At 42.7% G+C, this 17,718-nt stretch overlaps 1 protein-coding gene across 2 annotated transcripts; it reads left to right on the top strand.

Moving 5' to 3' along the window:
• The first annotated feature begins 1,938 nt into the window (after positions 1-1,938).
• Positions 1,939-16,007, top strand: HAL (histidine ammonia-lyase). 2 transcript variants are annotated; one of them, XM_030478932.1, is made up of 20 exons: positions 1,944-2,438; positions 2,869-2,929; positions 3,103-3,130; positions 3,420-3,494; positions 3,594-3,666; positions 3,751-3,817; positions 4,001-4,038; positions 4,119-4,244; positions 5,890-6,029; positions 7,524-7,571; positions 8,575-8,722; positions 8,807-8,902; positions 9,012-9,070; positions 9,849-9,929; positions 10,814-10,879; positions 10,982-11,147; positions 12,697-12,831; positions 13,903-14,011; positions 14,093-14,162; positions 15,209-16,007. In XM_030478932.1, exons 1-20 carry the CDS (start codon positions 2,192-2,194, stop codon positions 15,353-15,355), a joined length of 1,980 nt encoding a protein of 659 aa, XP_030334792.1. In that variant the 5' UTR covers positions 1,944-2,191; the 3' UTR covers positions 15,356-16,007. The 2 variants fall into 2 exon arrangements, with proteins under 2 accessions (XP_030334793.1, XP_030334792.1); XM_030478933.1 differs by lacking the exon at positions 14,093-14,162 and having other exon boundaries at positions 1,939-2,438.
• Positions 16,008-17,718: the final 1,711 nt, after the last annotated feature.

Here is a 17,718-nt window from a genome sequence, read left to right as displayed (position 1 = left end):
ACAGTCAGAGGTGCCATTTTCCTTATAATTGTTACAGCACTGCAGTTCAAGTGGATGGTTTAGGTGAAGCTGTTGTGAATGCTGCCATCTGTAGATTGTTTTTTGAAGTGAGTTTGGCAAGAGCTGCTTTTCCTGGGGATGATCAGTAAGCGTCTGTTGAACATAGAGATAACCCCATATCATGGAGTAAAAATCATTTTGAAAAAGTGGTGTTTCAGAGGAGGAAGAGACCAAATATAGGTTGTGGCACAAGGCTTGGGTTTAATAACTATGGGTTAGTTATTTAACAATTTAGGGTTAATTACTCCCACTTAGAGTGGGAGTGGAGAGCCTATCGATTTATTTCTGTTCTGAGTTTTGGTCGGTATAAGCTTTCAAGCAGATGAAGTTATGTGCTTTACCAGGAGATCAATCTTTTCATGCTGAGAGCTCTAACATAAGTTAAGACATTAAGAGGTTTGTTGGATTCTATTAATTCAAGGCATCCTGAGTTCTTCCATTCAACTTTAACCCATGTATGTAGTTTAAATAAAAATGATTCAAAAAATTAACTGCTAGGTGAATGAGGCTCAAAAGTGAGTTTATATTCTTCCTATGAATGTTGTGACACTCAATTTTTGATAAACACAATAAAATCCTGGCTTTTTTTGAAATAAAATAGTGTAATTTCCTTGTATGTAAAGAGTTTACAGGCTTGTGTGAAGAACCTAATGAGCCGTTCATCTCTTCTTGCTACTCCTCTGAAGAAGTGATAATTTCTGCTGGAAAACTCACTGAACAGAATTTTTCTATATTTCAGGTTAGAAATTTAGGCAGTTCCTTTCATTCACTCCCAAAACCTAATCAGGCTTCTGCTACAGCATCACCTGAACAAACAGTGATTCTCTCAAGGAAGGCTCTGGTAGGAGAAGGGGGTACCTGGTGTTAACAGGTTCTGGGTCAAGCTATCAGATTGTGATGAAAACTCCCATTCTTTATTTTAGAAATGTCTTATATTACTAGTTTTGGGGAAATATTTTGTTTTAAAAGCCCATTTATCACATATGGTGAATTGGCAGTTCATGCTGCCAGATAATCCTGTTTTCTTGCTGTCAGAGCTAGAAAAAATTAGTGGCAGGCATGGTTTTCACTAGAGTCCTGCTCTGCTGGGGCAGTATGTCTGTCTAATCTCCCACATAGAGACTCCCATCTGTGGGTCTCAAGTCAAAATTCCCTACAACAATTCAACCACAGGTGAGTGCACTTTATAGTAGTGCTTTTGTCTGGGAACACTATTGTGGGTAGTACGGACTACAAGTGGTGTTATTGTTTTGTCTTTAAAGACAAAGGTATTTTCAGCTTCTGGGTGGACATGGTTATTGCTAAACTTTACTTTGGCACCATCTTAATAGGTGTTTCTCCACTTCTTTTCCTCTTCGCGTCTGCCTACGAAAGAAGCATGATATGGCAGCACCAGGCTTGGCAGTGTGCAGTTGTGGCCTAGTGTTTGTTGCTACCTGTTGTAACAACATCTTCCAGATCATAAGTGAAAGGGTAATGAAAATTTGTGTGTTTTCCTCACCTACAATACAATAGTGTGTTTTCAGACTTCAGCAGGGGACTGAGCAAAGGGCTTTCTTCCTCTACTGCCTGCTTCTATCATGCACTAGATAGAGGTGTGAAGGTAGTATAATCCATGTTCATTCCAATCCGAGCAGCCATGACCAACCCATAATAACAGGGTGACTTCTCCAGCCCTGTCCATCATGGAGGCTTTCATCAGTGTGATCTACTGCCAGGTGCAAACTCTGTTAACTCCTGTTAAACCCGTAAGTTTTTAGAACAGTTGCATTCCAGCTTAGTCTGATTTATTTATCTATTCTTCGTACATAAGATCCAGCTCCTGGATTTTCATTTCTATATTCCTGATGTGATCTTTGGGGAAAAAAAGTCTTGTGTCAATAGTTTGGGGGGCTTGCCTTTCCATGGAAAGGGAGTTCTCCCTGGGATTGGTTTGATTGGATGAAGTCAGTTGAATACATTGATCTCACTTATTTACAAAGGCGGGGATTTTGAGGGCGGATTTTTGCCTCTCTCTGATTGCGACACTGGGCTCCAGCTAGAAGCTGCTCTTCAGGCCATCGCATGGTAAATGTAAGGCTGCTGCACACTGCAGCCCTTCTTGGTCAAGGGACGGTTTTGGAGAGAAGGCATGCCGAGATACACGGTGCATGTCCGAGGAGAATGGCTGGCAGTGCCGTGCCAAAGCAGCACCAGCACAGTTAGGTGGCTGGGAAAGGAAGCTGTGAGACGGTACATGAAGAACAAACCCGATAATGGGGGATTTGCCTCGGTGGAAGAAGTAAAATTTTACATTCGAAGGTGCAAGGGACTTGGCTTGCTGGATCTTGAAGATACACTGGAGGATGCTCTGGAGGACAATGAATTTGTTGAAGTTGGTAAGCAAAGCAACACATCGCAGAATGACCACGTTGGCATCTGTGTCAGCAAACTCTGTCTTAGTTTATCTAAAATTACATCTGAGAGAGCATCTATGACTTTTATGGAAAAATGCCAAAATGTTTCAAGAATATTGCTTTTAGGAACAGAACTATATAAAGCTTAGAAGGCATGGGATTCTAGATGCATCACCTGCATATGATGTCATATATAATATGTGCTTGGCTTAGGCTGTTCTACTTTTGCCTTTAGAGTACCTTAAATGACTACATACTTCCTTGCTATTTTCCTGGAAGCATACAGATACATTCAGGGCTGATATGGCTGTAAGAATTCTAATTTGCAGTTGTATTATAATGAATAAATGATTAATTCATATGTAGAATGTAATTTAATTCCACTGGTGTTTATTCTGCATATTTCTCCTAGTTATAGAAGGAGATATAATGTCTCCAGATTTCATACCATCTCAGCCAGAAGGAGTTCATTTGTATCCTTTTTTGAGTGCTATGTGAACTACTTATAATTCCACATCTAGAATTCTCTAGATTTTCCTATTCTTTTAGAGTTCCTTCATTCTTAAAACACATTACCAACTGTAATCAAATGGTCAGTATGTGTGAAGTCTGGTCTGCCCTTTGTTTTCCTTTACAGAACTTTCAGATACAGCAAATACCGAGAACCAGAACAGGTAGGAAATACCAGTGATTTTACAACTCTGTAACAAATCCTGCTACTCACCAAAACGTGCTGAGAGTTGAGCCACTGCAGCATTCACAAGTGCAGGGGCTGTTAGACTGGCTGGGCCTAGGAAATTCAATTATAATGTGCTTACTCTATTTCTGTTAGTGAGTTCCTGTCTTACAAATGAGCATGAGCAACCTTCCTTTCATTGCTGAGTTTTAACTGTATTTGTTTTAATTCTGATTATTAAGAGACTTTATACATATCCCAAACTAAAAGGTGGTTCTTTGGTGTAGTATATTTCTTTAGATGGCAACAGTTTAACAACGGAGGACTTGGTCAATTTAGGAAAGGGGCTCTACAAGATCAAGGTAAAGATTCTGAATAAATTTGGCTAAAAATTACATGTTTATCTTTTTATAACTTAAATGATGACAGATAAACTAATATTTAAACTACTCATGTTTTAGCTCACACCTGAAGCTGAAGCTAAAGTCAGTCAATCACGAGAAGTGATTGAAAGGATCGTAAAGGAACAGACTGGTAAATATTTTTAGCTCTAACTATTAATTGTTCAGAAATCTCAATCAGGTTCCCTCCTTAACCAGCAGTGTATGTTTCTTGCAGTTGTTTATGGGATCACCACAGGGTTTGGGAAGTTTGCTAGGACAGTCATCCCAAACAGTAAGCTGAGGTAAGTTGTTTGTGCAGCTTGCTCCATTCTTTCTTTTCAGGAAAGGAAGAAGAGGAAGCAGTTTGACCCTATACATTATATTCTGTGGTTAGATGAGAGGGCTGCTTCAGTATTTCCTTCTCTTCTGTGTAAAACAAGCCCTAATGAGACTTATTTGGGGTTTTACTTTTTTCTTCTCCGTAGGGAGCTTCAAGTGAACTTGGTTCGTTCACATTCAGCAGGTAATGAGAAATCGCCTGATGTTTCCCTTTTCTGCCACTGTTGGTAGTGGGTTAGTAACCAACAGGATTAACTGTTTCAGGTGTGGGGAAACCTTTGAGCCCAGAGAGATCTCGCATGCTGCTGGCACTGAGAATCAATGTCCTGGCAAAAGGATACAGTGGAATATCCCTAGAAACGCTCCAGCAAGTTATGGAAGCATTTAACGGTAAAAAGATGTTTAAAGAAAGTCCCCTTTCTGGGTTTTGGGGTTTTTGGGGGTATTTTTTTTTTGAGTTTGTATTTGGTTTGGTTTGGTATTTTTTCTTTTTAACTGTTTCATTAAAGGGTGTAGCTCAATGGGTCAAGCTATGGATGTTGGTCTTTCAACTTGGTAGTTGCTGAGAGATCAGGACCAGAGCTTGGCTTTACAAGCTCACAACTAGAGACTGTTCCTCTGTTGAAAAACTTGAGGTATGAGAAGAACTGACACGAAAGGCTGAGCGAAAGGAATGAACTTCAATAGGCAGAAGTTTCGGAAATGAGCCTCTGGGAGGTCAGGTATTTAGTTCAATACTAAGCTTAACTAGGAGCATGACTCTGATTGTGAGTGAGCTCTTCCTCAAAGGCTCAAGTCTAAATTCCTGTTGGGTATGTGCTGATGTATGACACCATCTTTAGGGATGCTGGAATTTTGGGGAGGGTGGTAGCTATTACCATGTAGAGAACTACACGTATTGGTGTTTGTCAAGCAGATCCACTTGAGCAGCACCTGTTTTTGTGAGTAGACCCCCCTGACACCTACACAAGTGTTTGTAATCAAGGGCTATAAGGCAGCCGTGCAGAAGTGCGTGGCTAGTCAGCAGCTCATGTGGCTGCAGCTGTCAAAGCAGTTAAAGCTGCTTTGCCGCAGATGCTGTGGCAGGGAAACCAAAAGGGTGGCTGTGCTGTTCGTTAGCTGGTGTCCATTGCCTCTGGTGAGGCATGCCAGTGTGGCAGTGACAAGTAAAGAGCACCTTCTCCCTGTGTTTGAGTTTTATGTTCAACTTTCCTTCTCTTTTTCTCTCAGCTGTAGATTGGAAGATTGTTGTGAAACTATAGATCACGTGTGTGAGAGAAGAGCCACATTTATATACAAGAGGCCCAAAGAATACAGACTTTGTGCTGCCCTCTGTTATATCCTCCTCTGCCCACAGTGGGTGAAGGAGCTGCAATTTAGTGTTTAGCTCTGCAAAAGAAAAGAATCGGACTGGTCCCTTTCCTGCTTTTTCTGCAGTTCCCTGGGCTCTGTTTCTTCATTTCCACCCATTCAGTGATCAGAGGACCAGGATGGGGGGAAGAGGACTCAGAGTTGCCCCATCTCTGGAATTGCTCAAGGCCAGGCTGGATGGGGCTGTGAGCAACCTGATCTAGTGGAAGGTGTCCCTGCCCATGGCAGGGGGCTGGAACTGCGGAAGGGATCTTTAAGGTCCCTTCCAACCAAAACCGTTCTATCGTAAGATGTTTTCTGGGAGTTTAGTGGAGGGAGAATGAAGAGGTGATTTTGTCCACGGCAATGGTCACCCTGCAATGGAGAGCTGAGCGATGTTTTACCTGCCTGGCTGTGTGGCTGTACATGCAATCACCCTGGGCTGGGGTCACCCCACTCCAAAACTAAATGCAGGGCTAAATGCAGAAAGGAATTAATTTCTTTATAAACCACAGCTAACGTGAGTAGAAGCAAATCCCAGTCTGCAACAAGAGTAGTCCTATTGGTGCTATTGACCATGACTGAAGGATGTTACTGTGGCTGCACTCATATACTGGCTTCTCTATTTTCAAAGGAGCGTATCAAGGGGCAGCTCTAACAGGAGTCGTTTTTGTTTTCTTCCTAGCATCCTGCCTTCCTTATATCCCAGAAAAAGGGACAGTTGGAGCCAGCGGAGACTTGGCCCCCCTCTCTCATCTTGCTCTGGGATTAATTGGAGAGGGAAAGATGTGGTCCCCAAAGAGTGGCTGGGCTGATGCTAAATATGTAAGATTCATGTGGCTGATTGCTGTTTTTTCTACCTGCTGGCTCATTTGCCAAGTTGTGTGCAGCCTTGAGGGAAAGAGAGCTTTCACTCAGATTGATAGCATGTAAAAGACTTTGGATTTTTTGTACCAGTCTGAATTGGGACTAGAATGCCTTTAGCAACTCATCCTCCACCTTGAAGAAGATGGATCCATGAGAATAGAATATCTGACGCACACATATGTGGAGCAGATATGAATATGCAGCATGTTATTAAGTCCTAAAGAAATATCATGCCACAGTATTGCAATACAAGATAGCGTAGTGATGTAATTTAGGATCTGGAGAGAGGGACAGAATACGATACCAGCAATGAAAGAATAATTACTACATTGTGAGTTCCATGAACATCAACACTGCTCCAACAAACCCAAGATCACCTCTCAAATTCAAACCTTGAAATGCTGAGAGTAACTGTAATTAATGTGAGGCAGGAACTTATCAGTAAAATTTCTACTGATTTTATAATGCTTTAAGTGAATACACAGGTTTGGACATTTCATTTTTGAGAAATTAACTAGAGTTACAAGAAACATTTATAGCATTCTCCTTTACAAGATGGAAGCTTTACAATGGAATTAATTTTTAATTAATTGTTAATTTGCCACTAATACATCAATAGATTGATCTAGCTTTGAGTATCTCCGTGCCTGGCCCCTCAGAAGTTTTTGTGTTAGTTTGTTCTGCTACATCCATCACTCCTACCCATGAACATTTGAACACCAGAACACCAGATTTATTCATGGATTTGATAGCTGTACCATCACTGTAGGCTGGAGAAGTACTGAGAACTACACAGGGAGAGGAGTAAGAAGGAAGCAGGCTAGTGTGTCTTGAACCTTCAGGACCGGAAGTTACAGTTGTACACCTCTGAGATGTCTTACCTCTTCAGTTGGAAAGGTTGAGAGGAGTGTAATCAGAATCAAGGCTGTACCATTCCTCCATTTCCCACAAGAGTGATTGCTCTATGGAATAGACATGTATAGAATAAACTGAGTAGGACTTCTGTCATTGGAGATCTCCTGTAGAAAGGGTTAGGGAATAATTTATAAAGGAATAGTTTATGCCAAGCCAAACCTGTTATGAGGCAAGGTGTAGGCAGAACTACCTTGCCAAGGTGTTTCCAGCCTTCTCTCCGATTACTCTCTTCCATCAACTAATACATGGTAGATGTTAATGGGCTGTGACAGTGTCTTGCTTCACTGCTCCTACTACCTTCTTCTGCTGGCACTGGAAAATGAGGTGCTAGTTTAAAAGCCCAAGAATGCTGTTCTTTATTTAGCCCAGCAGAAAAACTGTATTTTAAATGGTTGTGATAGAAAGGTCTTTTTCACCTATTGCTTAAGGGATTTAATATTTTTATTTATGGAAACATTTAAGATTTAAAAGTTTTTTGGTGATTGAATTACTGAAAACTTTTTTTATTAATTACCTTGTCATTAAACTCTTTCACAGGTCCTGGAAGCCCATGGTCTGAGACCAATTACCTTGAAACCCAAGGAGGTAATAAAGTATAATGAAGCTAGCTGATGGAAAACAAGCATACATAGTCAATCACTATACTTACAATTTAAGCATGAAATGAATTAATGGTAGTTTTAATCAAGCTCCGGAAGGATATTAATGAAATTACCAGGAGTGGGATTCACCTCTCCTAGTGATACCCTACTTGACTTGAAATGACAGACCCAAGCTTGATGTTCAGATTGGCTCTGTAGTTAGTGGACACAGGCATCTTCAGAAAACACATTATATCATCCTGAAACAGCTGTCTAAGAAGCCTTCTCAGCGTACCTGTCTGCCCTGTGATCATAACAGGAGCTGACTTGAACTAGGTATTTGACTTCTAAATCATTAAAACTAGGTGGGATGATTGTCATTCTGAGTGTTAGTTTACATGAGAACACAACAGGTTTGAGGGCTGTGAACCTCTTTGATAATGGACCTCAGTAACTGTAAAACAGCACCAGGAGCAGGAAGCCAAATCCAGTGTCTCCTAAAGGCAAATGGAAGCCTCCCATGGGCCTCATGTTTGTTTAGAACAAATCTTTTACAGCAGTTATAACTTCTAATGCTCTTTCAATATACCACTTCCTTGTTATTATAGGTTTTGCACCCCTCATGCTCGTAACTTTTGGGGTTTAATAATGTAAGAAGAAATTAATAAAAATAGCATTCTGCTTTCAAAGGACTGGAAAAGAATAAATATTTTCTGTGCTTTTCTTGATTGAAATGAACTTGAAATAACATTAAACAAACCTCTTGCTTGAAACTGCTGGAGCTCCAACGATGTCTATAGTGACTTAGTAGTCATAAACATTGACAATTTATGTAGCAAGGTACCAGGTCAAGCTGTACATTTTGTGCTTTCAGGATGATCCAGGAAGCTGAGCAAAGGTCCTTAACTCATTCATATGAGACAGAGAATTATCACAGGGATGGGGAATTATCACAGCATGTGGAATAGCTGCAATGAATTTGCTTAATATCTGCCCTCACTTTGAAGGGTCTGGCTCTCATCAATGGGACACAAATGATCACCTCGCTGGGATGTGAAGCAGTTGAAAGAGCTGGTGCTATAGCTAGACAAGCTGACATAATTGCTGCCCTTACACTTGAAGTCTTGAAGGGTACAACAAGGGCCTTTGACACTGGTGGGTACTGAGCCTTTCCTGTCTGTTCACTTAACAGCTGTTGGCAAGCGAAACAAAACCTAACAGTCTAACTTATTTTACTAGATATCCATGCAGTGCGCCCGCATCGAGGACAGGCTGAAGTGGCATTTCGATTCAGGTCCCTTCTAGATTCTGACCATCATCCATCAGAAATAGCAGGTGAACAATCTTAGCCTTCACCCTCTCAGGACTGGCTGGGTTCTTCAACAGTAGCCTGTATGCTTTTGTATGAGGAATATTTGGGTTTTCTTCCTTTGTTTCCTTCTAGAGAGCCATAGATTCTGTGACAGAGTTCAGGATGCGTACACATTGCGTTGCTGCCCTCAGGTAAAAACTTACTTTTATTTCCTTTCATAGGAATAGGTAAATGATGGTGAAGTTCCCATCTCAGAAATACAGTCGGTTATGTGCTGTCTGACTCCATTAGAGGTTTTATTTTGCATTTCCCTCACTTCAAATTTAGTATTAATGGACACGTAATTCATTAATCCCACGCACGCACTCATTGGGCAGCATCTAACAAAGCTACATTCAGATCTGAAAGAGGCCAAGGTGTCAGAAGCAGAGGGAAGGTGCTGGTTTCTGTACTTGCAGGCTTTGCAGGTCATTTCTTCTGCACTGATGCTAAGACCATGAACTGGGGAAAGGTGGTTCCAGAAGCAGCCAGAATACAGTATCTCAAACATACTGCAAAAACTTGATCTCATATGTTTTAGCATGAGCAAAGCTATTAAATCAGTGGACTTAATGGAAGTTAATTAATTAATGAGAGGTTTTGTGTTCTGGGGGGGATTTATGAAGCTACTTCTCCCCTAGTAACACTTCTACCTATCTTCCATTTAGGGTAAACCAACCCAGACAAGTAAACAATTACATATTCAGGTTACCCTTTTATCAATACTGCCATAATAATAGTAAATATAATCTTCTGGGTGTTTAGGATGGACAGTGATGTTTCTTATTGTAAGAGCAAATCCAAGACCATCTTCATGTATGGATTTAGAGACTGTGAGGATGGGAAAGAGGGTACCTGCAGCTCAGTCAACATCCTGAATATGAACTAAGTGTGGGTACTAAGATAAGATGTTAATGTCTTTTGTTCTAGGTGCATGGAGTTGTAAATGATACAATTGCTTTTGTGAAGGACATCATGACGACTGAAATCAATAGTGCCACAGACAACCCTGTATCTTTTTTATGACCTTATTACATGTAAAATTTTACTTTGCCTTTTTTATCCATTTCTTCTATATAATTATTTGCATTGGAGGAAAAAACCATCGTAACTGGCTTTAGTCAAGAACTACCATTGGTTGCAACAGCAACTTCTCTTTCTTTCCCCGTGTTTGCATTGGTGCATGCAAGTGTGTGTTGGGGCGAGGAAACAATGTGTGCATGTGGTTTAGTGCATGTTAAATGTTTGCTACATTAGATTCTATATGTCTTTATTGACTATGTAGCTAGATGGGACTTGGCAACCAAATGGACGTGGACAGATGGTGACTTGTCATATGGTAGATCTGTTGGTGCAGCATGAGTGAAACCTGTACTAAACTGCACTCTCGGAAGGCAGACAAAAGATATGGCTGGTAAGCCCCATTGTGGCTCAGCCTCATAAACTCTGTGTACAGTTCTTGCGCTGGGCAAGGCTGGGTTCCCCTCAGTAGTATAATGGTCCTATACATAAAATCATATCAATTGCTAATAAACATTACTGCTTGTAACCAGTCTAAAATAGTATCTGGCATGGAGAGAATCTACCAGGGAACTGAGGAGCTATGTTAGGATCCAAACACATGTGTTTCTTTGCACCCTTTCCACCCTTGATCAAAGGCATCGTTTTATGTAGCCTATTTGGAAAAATAGACGTCAAAATTGTATCTATAACTTTGGAGAACTGAGATTGGGTCTTTTTCTGAAAGGTGAATGTGCAGATGTAATATAATGTGCTTGCAAATAGAAACCTGTTAGCATAAACATTCCTTCAGTTAAGATACTCTGATTAGTAGCAGATCTCTGTCATGCAAACTGTGTTTTCACTCATGTTTGTGCCTTAACTTCTCAAAAAAGATGGTGTTTGCTGAGAGAGCAGAGACCATTTCTGGCGGAAATTTTCATGGTGAATATCCTGCAAAGGTAATTAAGCATTTGGAGGAAAAAAAAAAAAAGTTTCTGTTTTTATTATTATTATTTGTTTGTTTTTCCTGTCATCTGGTTTAATGAGATCTTCTTTTGTAGGCTCTGGACTATTTGGCAATTGGTGTGCATGAACTCGCTGCAATTAGTGAAAGAAGAATTGAGAGGCTGTGCAACCCCTCGCTCAGTGAACTGCCTGCATTTTTAGTCACTGAAGGAGGTCTGAACTCTGGCTTCATGATAGCACACTGCACAGCAGCTGCCCTGGGTAAGTGCTTGAGCAATATCATCGAGAGAAAGCTAGAAAGACCATTTATATCAAGGCAGTCGTAATTTGATAGCAGATACAAAGGCATCTCAGTCCTGTTTTCCATGTCAATGTGCTGGGTGCAAAGTTTGAGTCAAGTGCAGCTGCAATTATTTTAGCTCAGGATTCCTTATTCTGCACTGACCCATTGACAAGTTTAGTGCTCTGAGCGTGCAAACCCTTAGGTGGACTTTAGTGAGAATGCTTGCCTGGTTGCATCTTCATGGGATTGGCAGGGAGTGTTCTCATTTACAGTCATCAACATAAGAGCTCTGGGATATTACAGTTCATAGGTTCAGGAAAGCACAAGCCAACATAAACATGCTGTGAGTGCAGAGGGTAAATTATAAGAGCTGCAAATAGACAAAGGAACAGAACACATCAGATAAATGTGTACATAAACATCTTGCAGGAAAAAAGGTCAGTGAACTAAATCAATGGGATAAAGGCACCCTGCCTAGAAGCTGTTTTGGGAAGTAGGGCTGGAAAAGGAGCCAAAGTGCTTGTCCCCTTGTTTGAAGGATGGAAACTTCTCCTTTTGGCTAGGCAGGGTTTAGGTTGGCTCCAGGCATTAGCTGTTGCTTGGCTTCAGGTTTCACAGCTCGCTTCTGCAATCTGGAGTGAGAGATTCTGAGGCACTTATGGTCTTTGCTGTGGGGAATGAAAACAGCTGCCCTGCCTCCTAACTCATCACTGAGCCGACACCAGGACTTCATGGGTTGGACAAGATCTGTGTGTAGCCAGAGCACTGTGAATGCAGACTTCATTTCCTCTCTTCTAAAGAGCAATTCTCAACCTCAGATTGTTTTTGTATGGTGCCTATAGTCCTTCCTGCAGTCAAATTCCCCTTGCTTTTGAGTACAGCTTGAGAGACTTACTCCAGGTCTTGCACCTCGCTTTCAAGGCCAGAGTGCTCCCAAGCTGGGGGGGTGTGTGCCCAGAGGAGGGGCATGAGCAGCCTTGTAGCAAGGCAAGGAGGGTGGGAGAGGATTTGTATCATGCTCCTGCATCTTCCCAGAGGAAGGTCTGCAAGTGCCTCCACTCTGATGTGAAGAGACCAGATGCTGATCTCTAGCTGTCTTGAAACCAGGGGAGGGGCAGTGTCTGTGACTGAAAACAGAGGAAACCAATGCTCTTTACAAAGGGTTGCCTTGGAGTAACAGGCAAGCCAGGCTTGTATTTCAGTGATGCTGTCCACTCTTTTTCTTCAGTTTCCATCAGGCCTTTCAGTCAGAGCAACCCAACCCTGGAGGTGGGAGAGGAGTGAGAAGTCCTTCTATATTTGGTTAATATTTGCATCTCAAGGCTGATATTGGTTACTGTTTTCAGAGGCAGTGGTAATTTTCAAGGTGTTTATTACAAATTAGTCCAGGTAAAACACTGATGCGTTCTCAAAAGAGGAGCAATAGTTGGACCTGAGGTGGTGACAGGCTCTTTGCTCCAGGTTGGCCATCGCTTCCGCTGTCTCGTGCCCATTCTGTCCTACATTCATTGCACTGTTTTCTTGCAGTTTCTGAAAACAAAGCCTTGTGCCACCCCTCTTCTGTCGATTCTCTCTCAACCAGTGCTGCTACAGAGGATCATGTGTCCATGGGAGGATGGGCCGCAAGAAAAGCCTTGAGAGTTATTGAACATGTGGAACAAGGTAAAACTAAAATGCTGATTTCCAGACAGACCTTATATATGTAACTACATGAAGATATTGGTGCCATTCTTTTTAGATATATTTTAAGAAAAAAAGAGTTAATGCACCTGAAAGAACTACCTCAAAAATATTAAGTACACACTTTTACAAGCATTTTGATATTTCTAATAGAAATCAAGTAAATCTAGTGCTAGGTGTTTCTTGTGAAACAAAAGTGCTTACTGCAGAACACTCAGCAAAACTTTCCTCTCTTACTTACAAGGACAGATTGCTCTCTTGGTTGTTTATTTATTTATTTGGCAGATGATGTGCCTACATGCACGTGTCAGCTGGTAGTGGAAAAGCAGAGTAATACATGGTACACAAATACTGAACTCGCCCACTTAAGTTTTTACAGTTGAGTGCTCTGAAGACTTAGTTCTATAGAAACTATTTTTTGTGTGCAGAGAAAAGTTTGAGAAACTATGTGTTTCAACAGTGAGCTGAGTAACAGGCTTTCCTAGATCCAGTTGGTTCACTCAGATCCATGGGTGAATTGGCCTGTGAAAGTGAGGAACTAATGCCAGTAATGAATGATACATGTGAGGTGGGTAGATAAGGTGCAAACTTCTCCAGACAGAAGACTCTCTTCCAAACCTCAAATTTTACTGGTGCTTCCATGTGGGCTCTTGCAAGCCTCATAGGCAGAACTTTCTTTTATAGCTCAGGCCCCTTTCTTCTCAGCCCTAAAGAGATTTTCTGATTTATGATGGCCATTAATTTGAGTTTTCAAGATACTCTGGAAGAGATTCCTATGAATTTAAGACTGTGGTGACCAGGAGTTCCTGGCACACTGAACTGCAGAGCACCCAAAATCTGCTTGCTAAAATGCTGGATACTGCTCCCAGCACCATTCATAACACAATCCTGCTGCTGGGCCACCTCTGTAGGGTGTGTGGATCCATTTGTCTGTTCGCATTGCCTGAAACCATATCATATGATCCAGAACAAATGCCAGGGATAGCTTTTTGAGGGAAACCTCACCTTGAGCTAGTCCTGCCAAAAACCCCTTTCACTGTTCTGATTTCCTAGTTCTGGCTATTGAGCTGCTCGCGGCCTGCCAGGGCATTGAATTCCTACGCCCTCTGAGAACAACAACCCCATTGGAGAAGGTCTACGACCTTGTGCGCTCCGTTGTGAGGTAAGATCAGATAAACGCCTCCTCAGCTGCCACCAGTGGTGGTTAATGTTTGGCCAATGTTCATAATGTGTCTCGTTGCAGGCCTTGGATAAAGGATCGCTTCATGGCCCCAGACATCGAAGCGGCTCACAGGCTGCTCGTGGAGCAGCAGGCGAGTGTTGACTTTCGTCACGAGCGGTAGAACCGTCCTGAGGAGCACGCTGCTGCCCTGCTTTGGAAATAACCCTCCATATATTCACTGGATGGGGTTCACTAAAAGCAGGACTCTGCCTGGGGCAAACCCACCAGATTTCTGGTGTTTGGTTTTCCTTAGTTTTTAGTGGGATAGATCTAGAAATCAGTTCCTAAACTTGCCCCGTGTAATAAATAGATTACATTGTTAAGTCTAGCAGGGTCCAGGCATAGGTCCAACTTTCAATTACTTAAGGGCAGGGTCCTATAACCCCAGAGATGTCCACAGAAGTCAGCAGCCTCTCCAGATGGTGATGCTCATTTCTGGGGCAGTGAGGGTTCCCCAGCTTTGAGGCCCTTGGGCATGGTCTGGATGCAATAAGGGGACATGGATGAGGGAATAGCCGTGGTGAAATGTGTTAACCTGGGCCAAGTGTCTGTATAGCTATGGTATGCATCTATTTTATTTGTTTGTAAAATATAACAGAAGAATTGAAGAGAGTAAGCAAATGGGAGAAGAAAATTCCCCTTTTTTCTTTTTTTTTCTTCTTGCAGTCCTTAGAGAAGGAAAGACCAAAGAGGCTGTAGAACATTTTGCTTTTCTGCCTTAAACCCCAGCCACCATCCCTCCTCTTTTAATTTGCCCAGGCCAGCTGTTGTTTTGCTTACCCATCCCCTTCATGACCAAGCAGTTCTGTAGCAAGTGATAGTGATCCTCTCCCAACTATTGCACACAGAGCATCAACCTGGTAGCAAGACAAGACACGATGTTTTCACCTTTAATCCTTTCATCTTGTCCCCACTGGGGCTGTATCTTTTCCTGTCAACTCCATCCATATGCTCCTCCCTAAACCTCACTCTGGCTGCTTCTCTGGTTCTGCTGATCACATACAGCATACCTACATAGGCCTGTAATTCTCATCCATCTCAATGACTTTTCTACAGGGTTTCCTGAACTTGTGAATTGATGTCTCACCTGACCTTTTGTTTTGCCTCCGACTGCTGTTTCACTTCCTTGTTTTGCAGGTGTGGGAAGTGGCTAAACCTTACATTGAAAAGTACAGGAGGGAACACATCCCTGAATCGAGACCCGTTTCACCAACAGCTTTCTCCCTGGGATCGCTGGATCATATAGGTGTTTGCCATGACCACACGCATCAGGATGAACTTTAAGAGAGCAGATCCTTTCCAGAACCTTGCCCAACAGTGGGTGTTCTACCTGAACTCAATGTGGTTTCTCCAGGTGAACCAAAGGACCTGACTGTCCAGCTCAGGAGCACATACAGATACTGGAGAAATAGCTCACTAGTTTCCTCACATATGAAAGACAGCCTATCATGATAGTGTGGTTTTGACTGAATTTCCTGAGCTTCTAACACAAAGCATTCTGACTCCTGCTGAAATCAGTGAATATTTTGTACAGGGCCTCCTGTACTTGTTTTGTCAGCTCTTCTCTTGTTTTCTCCTCATCTGTGCCAATGATACCAAACAGCCTAGGTTTGATATTCTCACCTTTATTTTTTTCCTTTGAGTAACTGCTGTGGTCCCCTTCAATTCTGCCTCAAGCAAAATTATCTTTACATTTAATTCTTCTCTCTTTTGCAGATCATGTGTGAGGTACAGGTTCTTGTATAACAGGAGCATTTTTAGAGCAGGTGCTTCATAAATCAGAAAAGCTGTGTGAATGAAAATGCACTTTGGAAATTATTGCTCCAGAAAAAAATATGTTGTATTATGGTGATGGACTACACTCGATGCAGCTTTCCAAGAGCTATGGCCTCATGCCTGCAATAAATTAACTGAGGTTTCACATACAACTGCAGCAGTCTGTTTTTCCTGTCGTGTGTGATGATGAAAATGTAAAGCAAAAGCTTAATCTGGAAATAGGAGAGGCAGAACAGGGGCCAGGAAAGCAGGGGGGAGGAGGAGATGTAGGAGTTGTGGATCTGAACCAGTGCTGAAGCAATAGCACAACATCTACGCTCCCATGGTTCACCAGCTATCCAAGGGCCTCATCCCCACAAAGGGGCTTGTGTCACAGCGTGCTCTGTGTTACAATACTGACCTCTGGAACAGGCTTTATTTTGCAACAGAAGAGTCAGGACTTGGGCTCACATCACAGTGCAGTGATGACATGTGAAGACTGATTAACAAACACCAGCCTTGCCACTACTGGCCTGATACTCATGGCTGGAGGGGGTTCAGCATGAGCTGGAAATCTTCTCAGGCTGTCAGCTGTGCTGCAAGGGGCAGCAAAAAGCACTAGTATGGGGCTGCCCTCGAGTGTCTGAGAAGTGCAGTGTTACATGTACCCTGAGCAGAGGACCTGTGCCTGTTGGCACGCCAGCAGGGAGACACCTAACCTGGCCAGAAGACCTGGCAGCTGCGGTATCTATCCATGGTGTGAGAACTTTCAGTTCGGCTCCTTGCTTCTGCATCTCATTTGCAGCATATCTGGCCTCTGCCCCTCCCTCATATGCCAATTCAGTCTCTACCCTTTCAGCTCAGGGGTCTGTAGCAGGCATATCCAAATCTCCACCTGAAGCTGTTCCATTCTGTGTAAAATAAGGTATTAATTAAAATCAAGTGTGAGAATGAACAGCCAGGCTTAGAGCTTGTAGGGCTAACATTTGCCTTCAGTCTCATGTTACAGCTAAACCAGATGGTTCCTTCAGGAGCAAAGCCAGCAGAAGTTTCCGTGTCCCACTCCCAGCTACTGTGGGAGCCAGCCCAGTGAACGTCATCACTGAAGTGAGCCATGTTAAAAGCGAACAAACAAAAATCTTCCTGCAGTTCAGTGGGATGTGCCTTCCCTGGCAGCTGCATGGCATGGTGGTAACAGTGCCATGGCAGGACCATATAGCCGGAGGTGAGGGAGCACTGAAGCCAGCTGCATCACTGAAGTACAACCACATAGCCTAACTGCAAAGCTGCCGTTAATTACAGTCCTGGGGTGTACTCCTAAATGGCTACTGGATTTGGCTGAGCTGGTCAGGCAAGCACATTCTTTGAGGTTCCTATGAGAGCAAAATCCCCTCACGTCAGTAGTTTCAGGCCATGAATGCATATTCCTGTCCAGCAAAAGAATATTTGAAGTTTTCCTTATGCAATCTTGGGCCCCTGAATGCCTCAGGCACTTCAGAGAGGAGGTGCTAGGCACTGGTCCCACTCACACCACTTTTGGCTGGCTGGGACCAAGGGACCACCAGCACGTGCTGCAGCACGGTGGCCTCAGCTTCACACTGTGCCTGTGCAAAGCTGAGAGGCACTGCTCCAGCCATACGCTCATACCCTGACAGCTTCCCCAGCTGCCTGCTTGGGTGTTATTTATGAAGGCTGTCTTGCGATCACACACTTCAGATGTTCTTCCAAGCTCTATAAGGTCCACACCCACATCTGGTGCAACATCTGCTTGCAGGAAAACAAATCCAGTGACAGGAATGCCATTAAACTGTTTTAAAACTGATTTAGTTGGCTAGCGTGGCTCAAAGATTGAACAAAGATACTCTGTGGGAACTTATATATTTTGTATGCTA

The sequence above is a fragment of the Strigops habroptila genome, chromosome 3, assembly GCF_004027225.2.
Source record: "Strigops habroptila isolate Jane chromosome 3, bStrHab1.2.pri, whole genome shotgun sequence".
Classification (NCBI taxonomy): domain Eukaryota; kingdom Metazoa; phylum Chordata; class Aves; order Psittaciformes; family Psittacidae; genus Strigops; species Strigops habroptila.
This window is presented reverse-complemented; position numbering and strand designations above follow the sequence as displayed.